This window comes from Aotus nancymaae, unplaced genomic scaffold (assembly GCF_030222135.1).
Source record: "Aotus nancymaae isolate 86718 unplaced genomic scaffold, 86718_ANA_hifiasm-v0.15.2.pri h1tg000033l, whole genome shotgun sequence".
In the NCBI taxonomy this organism is placed as follows: Eukaryota; Metazoa; Chordata; class Mammalia; order Primates; family Aotidae; genus Aotus; species Aotus nancymaae.
In genome coordinates, this window is record NW_026988447.1 from 52,004,922 (window position 1) to 52,021,261 (window position 16,340).

The window sequence follows — 16,340 nt, forward strand, 5'->3', positions numbered from 1 at the left end:
GTTTGTATTCTGATTTTAAAGTATAAAAGAATACATAGTGCCATTTTTTTTAAATATCATATGCTAAACATTTTAAAAATTTGCTCTAGGCCAATAATATGCCATTTTATTTTAATAGTAATTTTTTTTGTAAAACCAAATTGTCTGACTTCAAGAATATAATGAAGATGTTATTTAGCCAGAGCAAATTTTACAAATGAGTTTTCAACCTCTAAAAAGAGGGGGCTTAAATGGCAGAACTGACATGGTCACCATACATGTGGTGTGAATGAACATGTAATACAATGTGTCAGCTGATGTTCAAAGACTGAAATCAACTTTCTGGATTACAAAAGGATAGTCCAGTTAAAGTTCCAGTATCCTTTTCGCAACCAACAGTGAAATAAAGTCCAATAAACACAACTGGCAAAGTATTCAATTATATACAATGAACTACTCTTTAGTTCTAAATTTGCTGTGGCAAACCAAGAAAAGTGATACTGTGTTTCAATGTTCTGTAAGCTCGCGCTCATCAGTGTGACTTTGATAACTTGCCATATGTTGGCCATAACTCAGCAAAGGTGGTGGAAGGAGACGATAACCTGACTGCTCTGTTGCCTGGCTGTGGGTTTCTATGGATAACTCACTAAACTGATTTTACTCTCATTTTACAGCAGCCAAGAGTTTGTTGAAGAAGCCAGATGGAGTAAAGGTAAGTTAAACAGATGCCCCTAATCCATTTCTTGTTTTCAGATGCTGGATAATCTTTAATGTTAAATATAATTCCTAAGTCTTTGCAAGTTCTATTTTTTATTGTTTCTGATAAACGTTGCAGGTTGAAATAGAAATGATTTAATGTACAAAGATGACTAACATTTATACCAAGAAATGCTGTATTTCTTCTATTGGATTATATATGAAATAGTCATGAAAAAATAATATTGTTATACAATACAGAGTTCCTGTAGAAATAGAATGTCTAAATTCTCTCTGATTTACTACAGTTCCAAACTAACATGGTGACATAAAAGTCTGTAAAACCAAATGCTTTTCCAAATAATTATGCTGCATATGTGAAGACCGCTGAAGTGTATAGCCTGAAAAATACTCATATTGGGGTATGGAAAATAGAATGTCAGATGACTAAAATAATGTGGTTGGGCAGTTTTTATGAAGGTCATAATTATTCCTGTTTTAATTATCCCTGTGTTTCTATCATAAGGTGTTGAGATATATTCAAGATGAATGTTTTGAACAAATATTACAAAAATCTTGCAAGAAAAATAACAGCAGGATATTTTTACTTTCCAGCTTTCTAAACAAAATAATTCAGTTTCTTTCCTACTGATTGTCTTTTGTTTCAAGGGGATTTATTCTTGTTAGAATGTAACCTCATATGTGCATAATGATGTTTGTTATATTTTCAGAGTACCACCTAAATGTTTTATTTCTTTAATCCTTTTCTTTCTCTTCCAAGGGCAGATGCTATACATTCTTCATCAATACTTCAATATTCTTGGGAATTAATTAATTTTCTAACATTTGAATTTGACCCAAAGTCAGGTGGTCAGTTCATATTGAAAACATAACATAGAAAATCGTTTGTCACTTTAAATGTTCACGTTCAGTCATTCAGTCATTTCTTTACCACCTGTCTGTGTGCAACTTGGAAATTTCCAGAGCACTGATGGTTATGCATTTGTGATTTCCTTTGGGATGCCATTTCCATTTACCAATTGCTTTCCTCAACCTGCAATTTTGTCTTCATTTTGATTTGTTTATTCCATTTAGATTTTAATAATGATAGTTGATGACTGCCTTTTTCCCAATGTTGCAATAGTAGAAATGTGGTATCTTACATTTTCCAAATATTTTCTTCTCCTGGACTTTCCTGTACCATTCAGTGATGGAGAGCTCACGGTTCTTATTGAGATATTTATTTTCATTACTGTTTTTACATAGAAAACATTTCCAGAACTTTTTTCTTCCATTCAATTTATAGCTCCTCTTTAAAAACAAAATTATTCTGTACTCCATGCTTTGATACTCTAAATTCAACCGGTCATATTTTTTTCTTTTCCTTTCTCTTTGACTGGTCAGTTCAGAAAAGGAAGTCCAGTTCGAGTGTTCAGATGATGGTGAGGATCTCTATCTGCCAGATTTCTCCTCCTGTGAAATTTCACACTTAGGAATAAAAGTCTTATTTACCTATGATAGTGTAAGTGGAAAGGGTGTAGGACCATTACAGGTCAGTGTTAATCAACTATCAAAACACGGTACTCGTCTTACATACTATGTTGTTTTTCTCTGAAGTTGAATTTGTTAACCATGTAAAAAGTTATATTAACAAGCTTGCCCTTTTACAAAGACAAAGTGCAATTTTCTCTTTGAAAATAAAAAGACTATGACAGAATTTATGTATAATGATAAGTAAAAAAATACTATATGATTATTTTTTAAATGTTCTTCATGGTTGCTAAAATAGGTGTGATTTATAGGACACCATAATACATTCACCATGGAGTTTATAAAGGTGTAAAAGTGATCTTACAATGTACTAATCCTAGTTAAGTACCTTAAAAAGAAATATTTATTAACTTCAAAACAATAAACTCAACACCTGAGAAATAGGAATATCTTGCCCATGCCTCATAAAAGTAATTCAGTGCATCATACAATTACCTGATTTGATTATTTGATTCAGGTTTTTTAAAAAAGAAAAATACCCTGCTTCCATTAATATAAAATAATTATATCACACAAAAGTACCAGAGTTCTTGTATGTTTAAAGACATCTATGGTCTGAGAATGGTGTCTCACACTTACAATCCCAGCACTTTGAGAGGCTGAGGCAGACGGATCACCTGAGTTCAGGAGTTAGAGACCAGCCTGCCCAACATGGTAAAACCCCATTTCTACTAAAAAAAAAAAAAAAGAAACAGAAATTAGCCAGGCATGGTGGCCATACCTGTAATTCCAGCTACTCAGCAGGCTGAAGCAGGAGAATTGCTTGAACTCAGAAGGCGGAGGTTTCAGTGAGCCAAGATCTCACCATTGCACTCCAGCCTGGGCAACAAGAGTGAAACCCCGTCTCAAAAAAAAAATTTTTTTAAGACATCTATGGCTGAACCCATACTTGATATTTGACTCTTTCAAAAGAACTACTTCTAGCCTTTTGTTTAGAAATTCTCCTATTATTTTTCAATAAATTAATATTATAAATACCTCCAAAAGATTTTCCATAGGAAAAAAATCATTAAGTTAATCTTTACATTAACAAAAAAGTGTTTAACTGCACATTAAACATGACCAAAAGTGTGGTTGAGGCACATATTCATTTAATTCGTGTTTCCCATACCTAACAATAAAGAATGGCTTACCCAGACAGAATGGCCTTCATCTGGAAGAGATGATGGTGCGTGTATGCTGTGTATCTATGTGTGAATGTGTGTAGGTGTGTGCGTGGGTGGGAGGCACATGTGCACTTGTACAGATAAGTTTGTGTGCATAGGTGTACATGTGGGACATTTTCACTAAAATAAAGCAGTTCTTGGCAACCACATCCTAGAAAAAAAAATCAAGTATCATATCTCAAAACAGAAATAAAAATATCTCAGAATATTTCTTTCATTTGCATTCACTGATATAAACTAAATATTGCATATTAAAAACACGTGGTGCTTTAACCGTAAGTGCCCCTATTCATTTGACAGGAAGCCAGCTATGTTTTGCCCAACATGCCTCCTGAATAGGAAATTATTTGTGTGTGCATCCCTCCCCTTTTCTTGCATACCCTGTACTAACGTAAGTTCTGAATTTTGATCCCTCTTTAATAGACTTCATTACCTCTTATTTCTTTTTGGCTCTTGTACAAATATCATGTAAAATTCTGTGCACTTTGATTTAAAGAAAAAAATGTTTTGACTATCTGCAGAGTATATATTGATGACAACATTTACAGAATTTTCCAGTAAAGGAAAGTTTAGATGCTTTCTCATCCTTTCCTTCAGGTCACGCAGCACAGTGTTACAGCTTATTGTAAAAATAATGATACCAGTAAACACAAATAGGGATGAAAAGAAAGGAAAGAGATTACATATTTAAATTAATGTATGTTACCTTCTATCTTCCTCTCAATACTAGTTTTGACAGGATATATAGGTATCAAGTATAGTCTTCCCAGAAAACCCAAATAATTAAACTGGTGTCATCATTTGTAAATACCCATTTGATACTCATTTATTTTATACAGTGTATGTTTCTCTTTAAGTCCTTACATATATTTATATTAAAATCACTGAGATGTATTCCTTTAAAAAATAATACAGTACCTAGATAATATAGTGTAAGGAAATGAATGTTACCTAACATTTTTTTTTTGATAACCATAATGTAAGTTGTTATGCATGAGTTTAAAAGAATGTTGATTATTACTTTTTGGTCTTTGATTCTTAGTGCCCTGACTCAGTTGTAGTTTCTGGTTGCCACTTGTCTACAAAGAGTCTTCTCTGTGGACCATTAGAATACTCTCTGATTCTCTGAGTTGCTTTTACCACACAGCCTCCACAGTGGTAGAGTCGTATCTTCTTTAAAGTCAAACCTGGTTATGTTAAAGCAAGGGAATGATATTACCAAATATGTTCTGCAATGATAGCAGTAACACTTTGACAGAAAATGTAGTATTTTCCTCTTACACAACTGTAAAAATTAAAGTCCTTTTACATTCAACATAAAAAGTTTGATTTCCCCACTAATAATTGAAGATGTAATTTTTAAAGGAGATCTACACTTACCATTTTTAAAAGCTATTGTGGCATCAGCATTGTATCAGAAGATCTAAATTTTAATTGGATACCTCCTAAAAAAGTAATAATGGCTCACTAGAGAAAGATGGTCTATGTGTGACTTCAGGCTAAAGAATAAAATGGGGGACCAAAAGGAATATAACAGTGAACAATTGGAAGCTTGAAAACAGAATCCAGCTTGAAAAGTATAAGAATTGTTATATTCATTTCATACTCTGACACCTGAGTTGAGCTCCAATGAAGCAGCTCTTTGTTTGCTAAGGTGGCACAGCAACAGCAGCCACATCTGTTTTCTCATTGCACCATCACGCACATGGTCCAGCCTGTCTGTGACCATCGGAGACTAGCGATCATCATTCCTGTCAATCATCACAGTGTCTTTCACGTTCATCTTCAGTGGCTCTTTATCTTCGTGTCTACATCTCCATGTAGACATGCTGCGTCTAGAGACATTGGCTACCAAGGGGTTTAAGGCATCTCTGTTTCTATTTTCTGCATACCCACAGATAAACAACAAAGCCAACGTGGTAACCAGCCCCAAAGAAAATATTCCTACCCCGGCGCTGGTATACCTGGACTCTTTGTAACCCTTCTTAAGATCTTTTTGTTTTCTCTTTTTGTGGTTTCTCTCATTTGCTTTCATGATATAAATACATATATATAAACATTTTATTTCGTTGGGTGTTGGGTTTTTTTTTTTTTTTTTTTTTGCTTTCTACAGTATGACAAGTTCATTCTTTTGGGTTTTTTTTTTTTTGGTTAAGTTAGTCGTCAAGCAGTGTGGTCTAACATGAGATTATCTCATTTCATTGTTGAACATTGTACTGATAGCTGTGATCTCTGTAGCTGGAATTGTTGCATGCTGCATTCAAAATACAGTGCTTTGGTTGCTCTTAGCTCTTCTGATGATGATAGTTCTAGATTATACAAACAATGGTTTTTTCTTTTCATGTTGCAAATGTTGACATCAAGAAGAGCTAATGGGATTGTTGCTAGACAACATAAAAGTAGACCTTATTCAGAGTTCTCGTTTCCCTCTTATTAAAACACAACAGGGTGTGGTAAGATTTCACTTTCTGAGATAAAGAGGCACTGGATAATTTAGAGCTTTTTGTTTATTGTGATTTAAATTAAATTTTCACTGTTTCACTTTAATCCAAAGAATGAAATTGCAAATAACAGAACTTTGAATTATCAGCGGAAACCAGTTATGTCTATCTCAATTAAATCCACACAATTAATAATTAAATTAGTCTAACACTTTGGATGATATTATGTTAAAATTCAGAATTTGAATACTGGCGGCCGAGCATGGTGGCTCACACCTATAATCCAAGCACTTTGGAGTCCAAGGCGGGCGGATCACCTGAGGTCGGGAGTTCAAGACCAGCCTGACTAACATGGTGAAACCCTGTCTTAAAAAAAAAAAAAAAAGAATACTGGCATTCAGTGCTCTCTGAGTTCCATAACATTTTCCCTAAACTATTTCATATTTTGATATATGATTTTCAGAAATTTTTCCTATTATTTGCTTTTCTCATACTGTTATTTTAAATAAATTTTAAAATGTTAGGGAATTATTTTACTTGGGTTAACTGTGAGGCTCCATTTAAAAACATTTTAAAAGAAGGACACATCAAGATGCAGATTACTAGTAAATATCAATGTTGATCACAGCTGTAGCCAAGAGAAAGGGAGAATGGAAGCAGTGAGTATGTTATCTCTCAATATTACAGCAGTGTAAAGTATAGTGGTGTGGGAGTGCCCATGGTTGAGAACTCCCAGTGGGTTGCAGTACCTCCCCATTGCCAAGATACCACATAATGAAAGTGCTGAGCATGTCGCTGATGTGTGCATATTGAATCTTTTCTTTACATCAGTTATTTGAGTGTTATTCTCCACTTGGGAATATTTCTTTGTTTTCTAATAGAAAACAATAGAAAAACCAATACTTTCTTCATGGAAAAGCATGACTTTCTAGCCAAATATCCTGTATATATAGTCCATAAAGTAGAAGTTTTCTTTTAGATATGAATTAACACAGGATTTGACAGCAATCTGCCTCAAACTACAGTGATTACATGATTAGTTCTAGAACCCTTTAAGTAAACTTTTAAAAATGCTCCTTAAAATTTTTTATGGACATTTGAAATGGATTCTTTAGTATAGTCTTTTTTTTTTTAAGTGTTGTCCAGTGGTTCTAGATTTTACAAGGGTATTCAGTTACATATTAATTATATTAATGATACCATAATCAAGCTTCAAAGCATTGCAACTAAAAAAATCTTCTTCAAGAATTTGAAATCATCTCGGAGTTTTAACTCCAGTGTCCTTGCCCAGTTCTCTATGGTACAGACGTTCACAGGCCACTCATTAAAGAAGAAAGGAAAGCATAGGATTAGGTGAAACAGTGAGTGCCTCTTTAGGTCTCTAAATATCGAAGCCTTGTTTGAAAGCTGATGAAGAATAAGGTCTTTTGCATGCTGCTTCTGGGTAGGGAGGTTCCTATCTCATGGGCTCGCCAGGGAGATCTTTCATCAGAGGTATTGTCAGCGAAAACTCTGACAGCAGTTAACATCGCTTTAGCTCTTGTCACTATTTTGTTTTGTCAGCTGGCTCACTCTGCTCTGTCCCTCACACTAGAAAGAATGTACTTACCAATGCGAACTGTTTCTTTCTCTATTTTGTTCTCACTCAGGAGCCCCAAACTACTGTAATCCACAACCCTGATGGAAACAAGGTATTCAGAAAGAATCAACATCATCTTGCTTTAACAAGACTATACATCCCATCAGATATTCAAAAAAATAATTCGTTATCTAAAAATAAGAAAGAAAATTCTAGCCATTTTCTACCACACTTCCTTTTGGGCCTAATTTGTTTAGAACTATGGACATACTTCTTGCAAATAAAAATGAATGACATCTTGAAAGAGAAACTAATGTTACCATGAGTCAATAAAAGTCAGGCTAAACATGAAGGAAGTCTTTATGTCAAGATGACTGTGTGTCTAAGCAATTCCATTTGGTCATTTTTTCCCCATGACTTTGTGCTTTGTACTGTAGATATATTGTGCATGATATTGTGGAATTTCTGACTACATCATTCCATTGTCTTCAAAAATATCAACTTGACTTCATAGATTTTTTTTTTAATTTAGTGTTACTTTTGAATTTTATTCTATTCCGTTGTCAGAGTGGTTTTTATGTTTTTCGTTTGTTTGTTTGTGTCTTAATTCCCTGTTGGTGATGATGATGTTGTCATTATTGTTGTTGTTGTTGTTTGGCATGAATTTGAGGAGAATAAGTGAGTTTCACTTTTTGTGAAATATGTTTGTTGTTGAGTAGTATACATTCCAGTAACAGGAGTTTAACTACTGATACCAAAAGAAGACTAAATGTTTCCTATACATTTTAAATTGTTTGCATAGCATGTTAACTAAATAACAGCACTAGCATACATGTCTATAGGATGAAAGACCTTTTCTGAATGTATTCCATGTATACAATTTATTACTTTTTGTACGTTATTATGTCTCCAAGGGGAAAAAAAATATACTGTACTAAACTTTTCTCCAATATTAGGTATAGTCATGGATCTTCTCCATACTCCTATCAATGATATTTAAGACTTAGAAAGCACATTTTATCCTCAGACTTAGAAAACACATTTTCTCTCTGGTTAACATTTAGTTGATCAACATTAAAGCCATTAAAATAAAAAACATGAAGTGTTATGTTCTTTAATATTTAAAGATTTATTTTATAGTTATGACACTGAAAATGATCTAAGTCCCGAAAAGCCTTGAGATAGTCAGGACCATCACATTCGAGAACAATTTTTTTAATAGCATTAGCAAATGACATGCCAAGTGTAACAGCTGGAATGGACACTTCAGTAGTTCTAGCTATATCATTTGTAAGAGTTCCTGCATGATATTTCTTGCTTACATGAATTAGTTTAATTTTACAGTGCATGGGTTTACCTTCATTCTCAGTTTAAATTTGAATACTAGGTCACATTAAGAAATGCATGAAGATTCCTTTCTTTGGTTTTGTGTGTATGGAGACTCTGGGTACATCTTTAATTAGTTTTTCCCATGGTTTAATTATTGTATATGATGTTTATATAAATTGATCACTTTTTTGAATATTGAATCTCTAAAATGACATTGACTGGTGTTTGCATTATTTTCCAGAATCTGTTTTGCATTACTGAGCTATTGATTGGAAGTTGGTTTCCAGTTATTTTTGATTCTAGCATTAAATCATTCCAAGTAGAAAACTATGTCTTTCTTATCAATATTGCAAAATTTATTTGCTAGAATATTTTTTATTCATACATTATTAATAAACACATTTATCATACCATTTTAAGAAATATATCTTAATTTTGGCAGTTACAGTGTACTTTTAAGTGTGCTTAACAATCTTCCACTTAATTTGTAGTTTTACAAAGAAAGAACTTTGTCTTTTTATTATGGAAGTAGGTTTCTTGTCAATAACAGCCAGTTTCTAATTTTGAAAAGAATGAAAAAAAATCTAATTGTCATCAAAAGTAAATTATTCATTATAATTCCATTGTGCTGATGACAGACATGAAAATTCTTCTCAAAAGTACTTTCAGCATATCTCAGCTTAATCCCCTTAGTTCTTCATCCAATGATATGGTAAAATGCTTTCTCTCCCTGTAAAGGAGTAAGGCATAGGCCTTAACATAGTGCCTGACAAAAATTAGATACTTTATTGATTAATTAATTGGAAATAAAAAATTGTTCTATTTTAAGTTTCAAATTCATGCAGCTAATATATTCAATTGCTTGTAAACACACAGAAAAAGCACACCTTATAGGGCACTGTAACACAAACACATCCTTACACAGTTTTTAAAATAAACTGCATACTTCTGCTGGTTCCACAAATCACCTAGATTTATACAGCTTTGGAGATTAGGCAACCAGAGTACTCCCTGTTTGAAATGTTTGCAGCATCAGACATTTTGTTTCTGTTAAAAACCACTTAATGTTTTTGTCCATTTGCATGTCAGCATATGCACATAGCCTGCTGAAGAATTTTGCATGATATGTGTGTTACTAGCCAATTTTTAAAGACGAAATCAAGCTTTCATTGCATGCAACCTGAAAATGTGTTTTCTTCTCATCAGGAGTCAACTGAGAGTTCAAATACAACAATTGAGGATGAAGATGTGAAAGGTATGATTTAACCAGAAATGGAAAATCCTAACTCAGAGAGCTTCATATATATATGTATATATATCAAAAATGTGCTTCAAATAACTAATAAGTTTAGGAAGTAGGCCTATCCTAAAACACAAAAATATTTTGTTTGTGAATAAAAAAAAATTATTGCTAAATAATTATTTCAACAATGTATGTTGATTTTGTCGTTTTCCCACATATTCTTTTGTATATTTGAAACTGTAGATATGTAGCATATTCTGGCACATTGCAGTAATGACAACTAATAATGAGTTACTAGTTATAGGAACATAACAAATTGTAAATTTGTCAGTCAAGAAGTAATATAAAATGTATACACATTGGGTACATTCATAAAAGCTATCTGGAAAACAATTTATATTCAAGGATACAGTATAAAAATAACTTTTTAACATTTAGTCATCTCAAATAAGTATCAATAGAATTTTGTATTTGGCCACCTTTTTATCCTAGTTTTCTGTTTACATTCCAAAGATATTCTTGACCTCCATTCACTGTGGTTGCCAAGGTTCTTTTGGCTACATGTATGAGTCATTGGCAGTGTTTTTACAGACATCCTACTGCCCCTGCACACACATACTGAGCACACATTTGCAGTTAGCTCACCTCCTTTGACCACATCATTGTTTTGGAAGCATTATTTTTGTGTCAATTGCATTTGCAGTTTTATGTTATTTTTGTAATTTATTGTATGTAAATACAATCTCTATAGACCAATTGTCTAGAAGACATTCTGACGAAGAGCAGTAACAGTGGGATATTTGAAATAGAAATATTAAAGGAAAAGAAATATGAATTGAGAGCAATAATCCATAAATTAATTAAACCTATCTGAAAAGATTACTTACCTAATAGTATCACCGTAAGCTTTAATTCTAAAGGTAGCATTAATATGATAAAGTCTTGAAAAGTTGTATTCGTGTTACAGAATAAAGGACTTGGAAATTCTCAGGTCAAGGAGACATACGGTCAATTTAGGAAATAAAAATGATTGTAGATCACAACCTGCCAGTCAACTCTGATGACTTTTTCCTTTTTGTTTGAATAGAACAGCTGATGCTATTAAAGTATACTCTCTATTTATATAACTAAGCACACTGACCTAACTCTGCTAGAGGTAGTCAGCCATTATTTTTTATAGTGGAAAGGTAGATAGCTGTGTCAAGAATTTTATTAAGTAGGTCTATTCATCTCACTCTTTGCACTTAAGCTAAAATTTGAACTGAAGTAGTTTTATGAATCATTGATACCAGTCATATTAGATAAAAAGATTCTTTTTTTTAGCCAAATAAATAGATATGCCATTTAGCTTTCCAGTGATTCAGGAAGCATTATCTTTGTAAGTGTTTTGGACTCATTAGCTTCTTTAAGCTAAGCTAGATGTTTCATATGAATTTTTATCTTCTTCCCATGAACAAGACTAAGAAAACCTGTTCATTGTCCACTGGAGAAACTGAATCTGTAAATAACTTAATAAGATTAGGAGAATACCAGCACCTCACTATATGCAGTTCATCTGCCAAGTGATACGATAATGGTTTTAATAAGTGATCTTTCTCACCTGAATTTGACACTCGACTGTACTAAGTATTGGTTCAGGATCATTGCTATTAATCTATGTAAATATTGATGCATAAACAGAGTTCCCGTCAGCATTACCCTGTAGTCTGTAATTTCTTTTTGATAAAATGAAATAATGTCATTTCTTAGAAAACAGTTCTTCAATTCAAATCATAACAATAATATGGGTTTCATCTTGCCTCTGAAATTTCACAAATTGAGATAATATTTGTATTTATAGTTATGTTGATTCTATATACAACAAATATTAGAGAAATTCAGCATCATATTGAGATCAAAAGAAATAAATATCCAGTTGATAATTTAGCCCAAAGCGCTTTGGTTTATTTCCTTAATAAGTACATTATTTAAGTTTCTGCTTAATTTTACTGGTGTGGATCTGGCCAAAAAGTCACAGATATAGCTCATTAGGACTCATTTGTGTTCTCTGTAAGACCCAGACAGCCTTTTGGAGACTCACCCTTTTAATATTGAATGATATCAGAAAACTTTAAGACTAGAAGACACTTTGAAAGATTACCTAGGCGCCATCATTTTTACTGGGACAAATGGTACATGAAATGGTCTTAAATGATTTTAAATTATTTATTATGCTGATGATCTGTTTGTATGGGAATCTCTCCATTTATCAGTGCATGGTCGTCAAGAAAGACCCTATATTTGAATAATTATGCTCTCTTATTTTTACATTAGAATTGCTGTGGCTCTCAGTAGCTTGGTAGGGAATATGTTTATTGCTCAGCTCTGTTGAAACCCAAATTCACCCATATCTAATATCATATAACTAACATCCAAGAACTCACAAATACTATCAGTTATATAACCTGACCAAAACTGTATCCTATCTACAAAACCATGTCATATCTACAAAACTGTGTGTCTTCCACACACATATTTTCAACCTTTTCTTTTCTGTAGACAACATTGTTACCAGTGAGACACCACACTTTTTGACATATTCTTTAAAAAATACCCCCATAGCATACTTCTGCATGCAAGCACACACTCTACCCATTGCTGCTGGCTGCCTCGGATATAGTGCAGCTAACGCCAGCACCTAGACTTACATTGTTTTATGGTGGCACATGATTCCTTGAATACCATGTCACATGCCTCCCATGCCAAGGCAGTGCACATTCTGCCCTGTCCCCAAGGACTAACCTGGCAGGGACAGCTTCTGTGTCCTCTTTAACGTAAAGAAACATGGAGCTGCTGGACGAGGGGATTAAACCTCTGGTGACCTGGTCAAGGGAAGAAATAAGGTAAACTAACAACAGGGTGGTTTTTTTTTTTGTTGTTGTTATTAGTTTTGTTTGTTTGTTTGTTTCTGACCTTTTTGAGTGGGGAAAAGGCAGACAGGCCAGCTGCTCTCAAAGACAAAAGAAAGCAAAAGTAGTCAGAGGTTAATGGTTCTTCAGTCTGGAGTACCTTGGAAAGCCAGGATTTAAAGGCCCATTTTTCCTTCAACTCTTCTTATTAGTTTCCATTGAGAAATCATGACCCAGTCTGTGTAATACTTTTGAATTGGGTCTAGGCTGTTTCTTCATTCAGCAAATATTTATTGAATGCTCTCTGTTTACCTGAGTTCCACGTGCTTCTCTTTGTGAACTAGCCATTTTCAAGAGATTTGAATGCCTTAAAGTCAAAATGCTATTTCCTACCCTTTATATGAATCTTGTTATGCTATAATTTAGGTCCATTTATCTTACATAATACAATAACTATCAGGAAAAATTAGTGAAACCCAACATAAATGCATGTTTTATCTAAAATCAAAACAAAAAAAAAAAACTCAGTGAAACCCAGAAAAAAAGTGAGACCCAAGATAAATACATTTTTAAAATCTAAAAGTTCTTTTATTTTCTTTTTCTTAAAAACCTTCAACTTTTGGCTGTAACCACATTTTTCTTCCCAAGCTCATAATCATCCTAAGCATCTTGCATTGTTTTACAACTCTTGTTTGTAAAAGGCTTCCAGAGTTCATTGTTTTCTTTCTCCAAGGTGATGTGTTGACATCCTAGTGTTGACCTTTTGAGAAACTTTCTAATTTTGTCCTGTGTTTAAAACTAAATATTATCTCTGATGCTATGTAAGGAAACTCAGTAGCAAACTCAGTGTCATGGAGAGTTACTAATAGTTTAAAAGCAAATGGGAGTCTGGGCATGGTGGCTCATACCTGTAATCCCAGCACTTTGGAAGGCAGAGGCACATAGATCCCTTGAGGTCAGGAGTTTAAGACCAGCCTGTCTGACATGGTGAAACCCCATCTCCACTAAAAATACAAAAATTAGCTGGGTGTGGTGGCAGGTGCCTGTAATCCCAGCTACGCAGGAGGCTGAGACATGAGAATCACTTGACCCCAGTGGGTAGAGACTGCAGTGAGCCGAGATCATGCACTGCATGGGTGATAAAGTGAAACTTTGTCTTAAAAAAAAAAAAAGAAAAAGAAAAAGAAAGCAAATGGGAGTCCTAACAAGCGTAATTACCATCATGGAAGCACTGTGGTAACAACTGCCCACCCTACACTAGGAGAAAAAAGTTTTCTCATTACAGCTAACTGGTGTTTTCAAAATATACAATTCTTTAGGCCAAAAATGGTTGAAATAGTCATTTACATTTTTAATCCATTTCCAGTAAAACAGTTACTTTCATTAATTTAAGGTGTTATCAAACAGCTGTTATCATTAGCCCTTAATAAGCAGTTGACAGTACAAACTGCACTCCTCTCCAGAGGTGTAGATGTGCCTAGTGTCAGTGATGTGTAGCAGGAGTTCTTTTCACACTATACATTTGAAGACTCTCCCTTGGTTTGTGGCTATAGCCACAGTTTGCAGGACCTGTCGCTGTATGCCACAATGCCTCTCTGCCTCATAACCCATCCCCCACCATTGTTTAGAGTCACCTACTTCCTCCTGATGGGTGCATGTCCATGTGGTCCATCTGTTGCTCTTTCCCAGCATTCCTGTGTAGCACCTGTTGAAGTTGGGCTCCTATAGGCCCTTGTGTCATTTCTGTCACCATCCTGTTTCCAGTATCTCACTTCAGTTCACCATTCACCACAAGTTTGGATCTCTTGCTTCGTTTGATCCTTCTTACAGATCTAAGAAAGTGGAGCCCTTTACAACAAGCAGAAATCTGGCTATGAGACTGTGTGTGGCGACTTCATCCATCTTGAATTCCTTTTTCCTTTTCCTGAATAGTAGGTTACTACCTAATAATGAGGCCACATTGGATGTTTGCAAAAGGCTCAATTAAGGGCAAAGTTGTTGGCACCCTTATTACTTGAATGGCGATTCATCTTTGATGACACCTGGATATCATGGTCTCAGCTAATTTATGGAATCGCTTGATTGATGAGCTTTCTGTGTGTGTCTTTTATAAATACGTATATCAGTAAATAATGTGATGACTAATTACCCAGATTCAACTATTCTTAAGTTCCTTTTGGTTAGTGAAAACCTTCTTTCCTGCGTAGGATTTCCTAAGGCAAATGATCTCATGATACTGGTCTTGGTATCTGCATATAATTTATATTTCAGAACTTGCCTTCATTTCTCACTTCTAGAAAATCTGCAAATTAAGAAACTCTTGGATATTTTATTTGGAGACTTTTGATAATTATGTCATTCCATTAGGTTAAAAGTGTCTTAGAGGAAACTGTAGTGTAGTGTATAATAATTTCTTTCAGGTTTCTAATCCAAAATTTGATTTTACAACAATTTATTTAGAAAAATTGGTCTCCATATTTCTACCTGCTGATTTTTTAAGTTTTATATCAGAATTAGTAGCTTATATGACTGATGCAGAATTTATTCTACTCCACCACTAATATAACACAGTTTCATTTTCTTTATTTATGTTTTTACATTTCTTCTCTTTTACCTCTCTACTCACTCTATTTTTCTCTTTATTCCTTGCCTCAGACAAGTTATCCTAAGTTTGTCAGTGATAACCTCAATCTTGTTTAGCCCTGTTGACAAAATACAGGATCAAAACTGTTACGAGCCCCATTTTAAAACAGGGTCCAAAATCAAAGCAAGTCAAATGGAACCAACAAACAAAAACATGTAACTTCTCATTTTAACATTAGGAACACATCAGCTCACTCTATATTAATAAAGTTTCTCTGCTCAAAATTTCTATAAATAGCTTTTCTTGTGAGTTACTGAAACCCTTATGTTAGAAAATACTGCATAAACTCTAAAGGCATATTTGGTAAGGTTCCTTCTATCAGTTTCTAAACTTCGATTAAGCTATCAGTTTTTAAGCTCTTGAGTTCACTTTAAGAATTCAGACTTTAAAAATCTGACATTTACCTGCTTATACCTAGTGTTCAGTGGAACCCTAAGCATGTGGGAGTTATTTATATCCAACTGCACAAGTTCATCGCCAAGATCTGATTTTCCACTCATGCAAAATTTCAAAAAATTGCAACCTCCAGCATAAATGGGTTAACTATTCATAGATATTACTTTATGTGGGAATTAAAAATACAAGAGGTAATCAGACTCATACTTTGTGTAATCAAAAATTTCATAGTTATCCACATATAATTTACTTTATAATATAGTTACATAATTGTTGAGTATAAAACTTCCTTGTTTTTGTTCACATATCTATTTTTCCTATTACCTTATAAAAATGGTTCAATTTCATAAGCTACTAAATTTAAGGTTATGTTTATATTTTAAAATACTACTCCTTCTGTCTTCTTTATTTTTTCAGATTATGTCTTT

At 33.7% G+C, this 16,340-nt stretch overlaps 1 protein-coding gene across 23 annotated transcripts in view; it reads left to right on the forward strand.

The window, feature by feature from the left end:
* CAMK2D (calcium/calmodulin dependent protein kinase II delta) overlaps positions 1-16,340 on the forward strand; it is a 317,145-nt gene that overhangs the window by 261,818 nt on the left and 38,987 nt on the right. For 4 of the 23 annotated variants that reach the window (XM_012473885.3, XM_012473894.3, XM_012473886.3 and 1 more), the window contains exons 13-17: positions 654-691; positions 2,085-2,117; positions 5,291-5,350; positions 7,483-7,524; positions 9,948-9,996. In XM_012473885.3, the coding sequence (XP_012329308.1) occupies positions 654-691; positions 2,085-2,117; positions 5,291-5,350; positions 7,483-7,524; positions 9,948-9,996 (222 nt within the window). The remainder of the gene's footprint in view (positions 1-653; positions 692-2,084; positions 2,118-5,290; positions 5,351-7,482; positions 7,525-9,947; positions 9,997-16,340) is intronic. The other 19 variants (XM_012473887.3, XM_012473888.3, XM_012473893.3 and 16 more) reach the window with 11 other exon arrangements.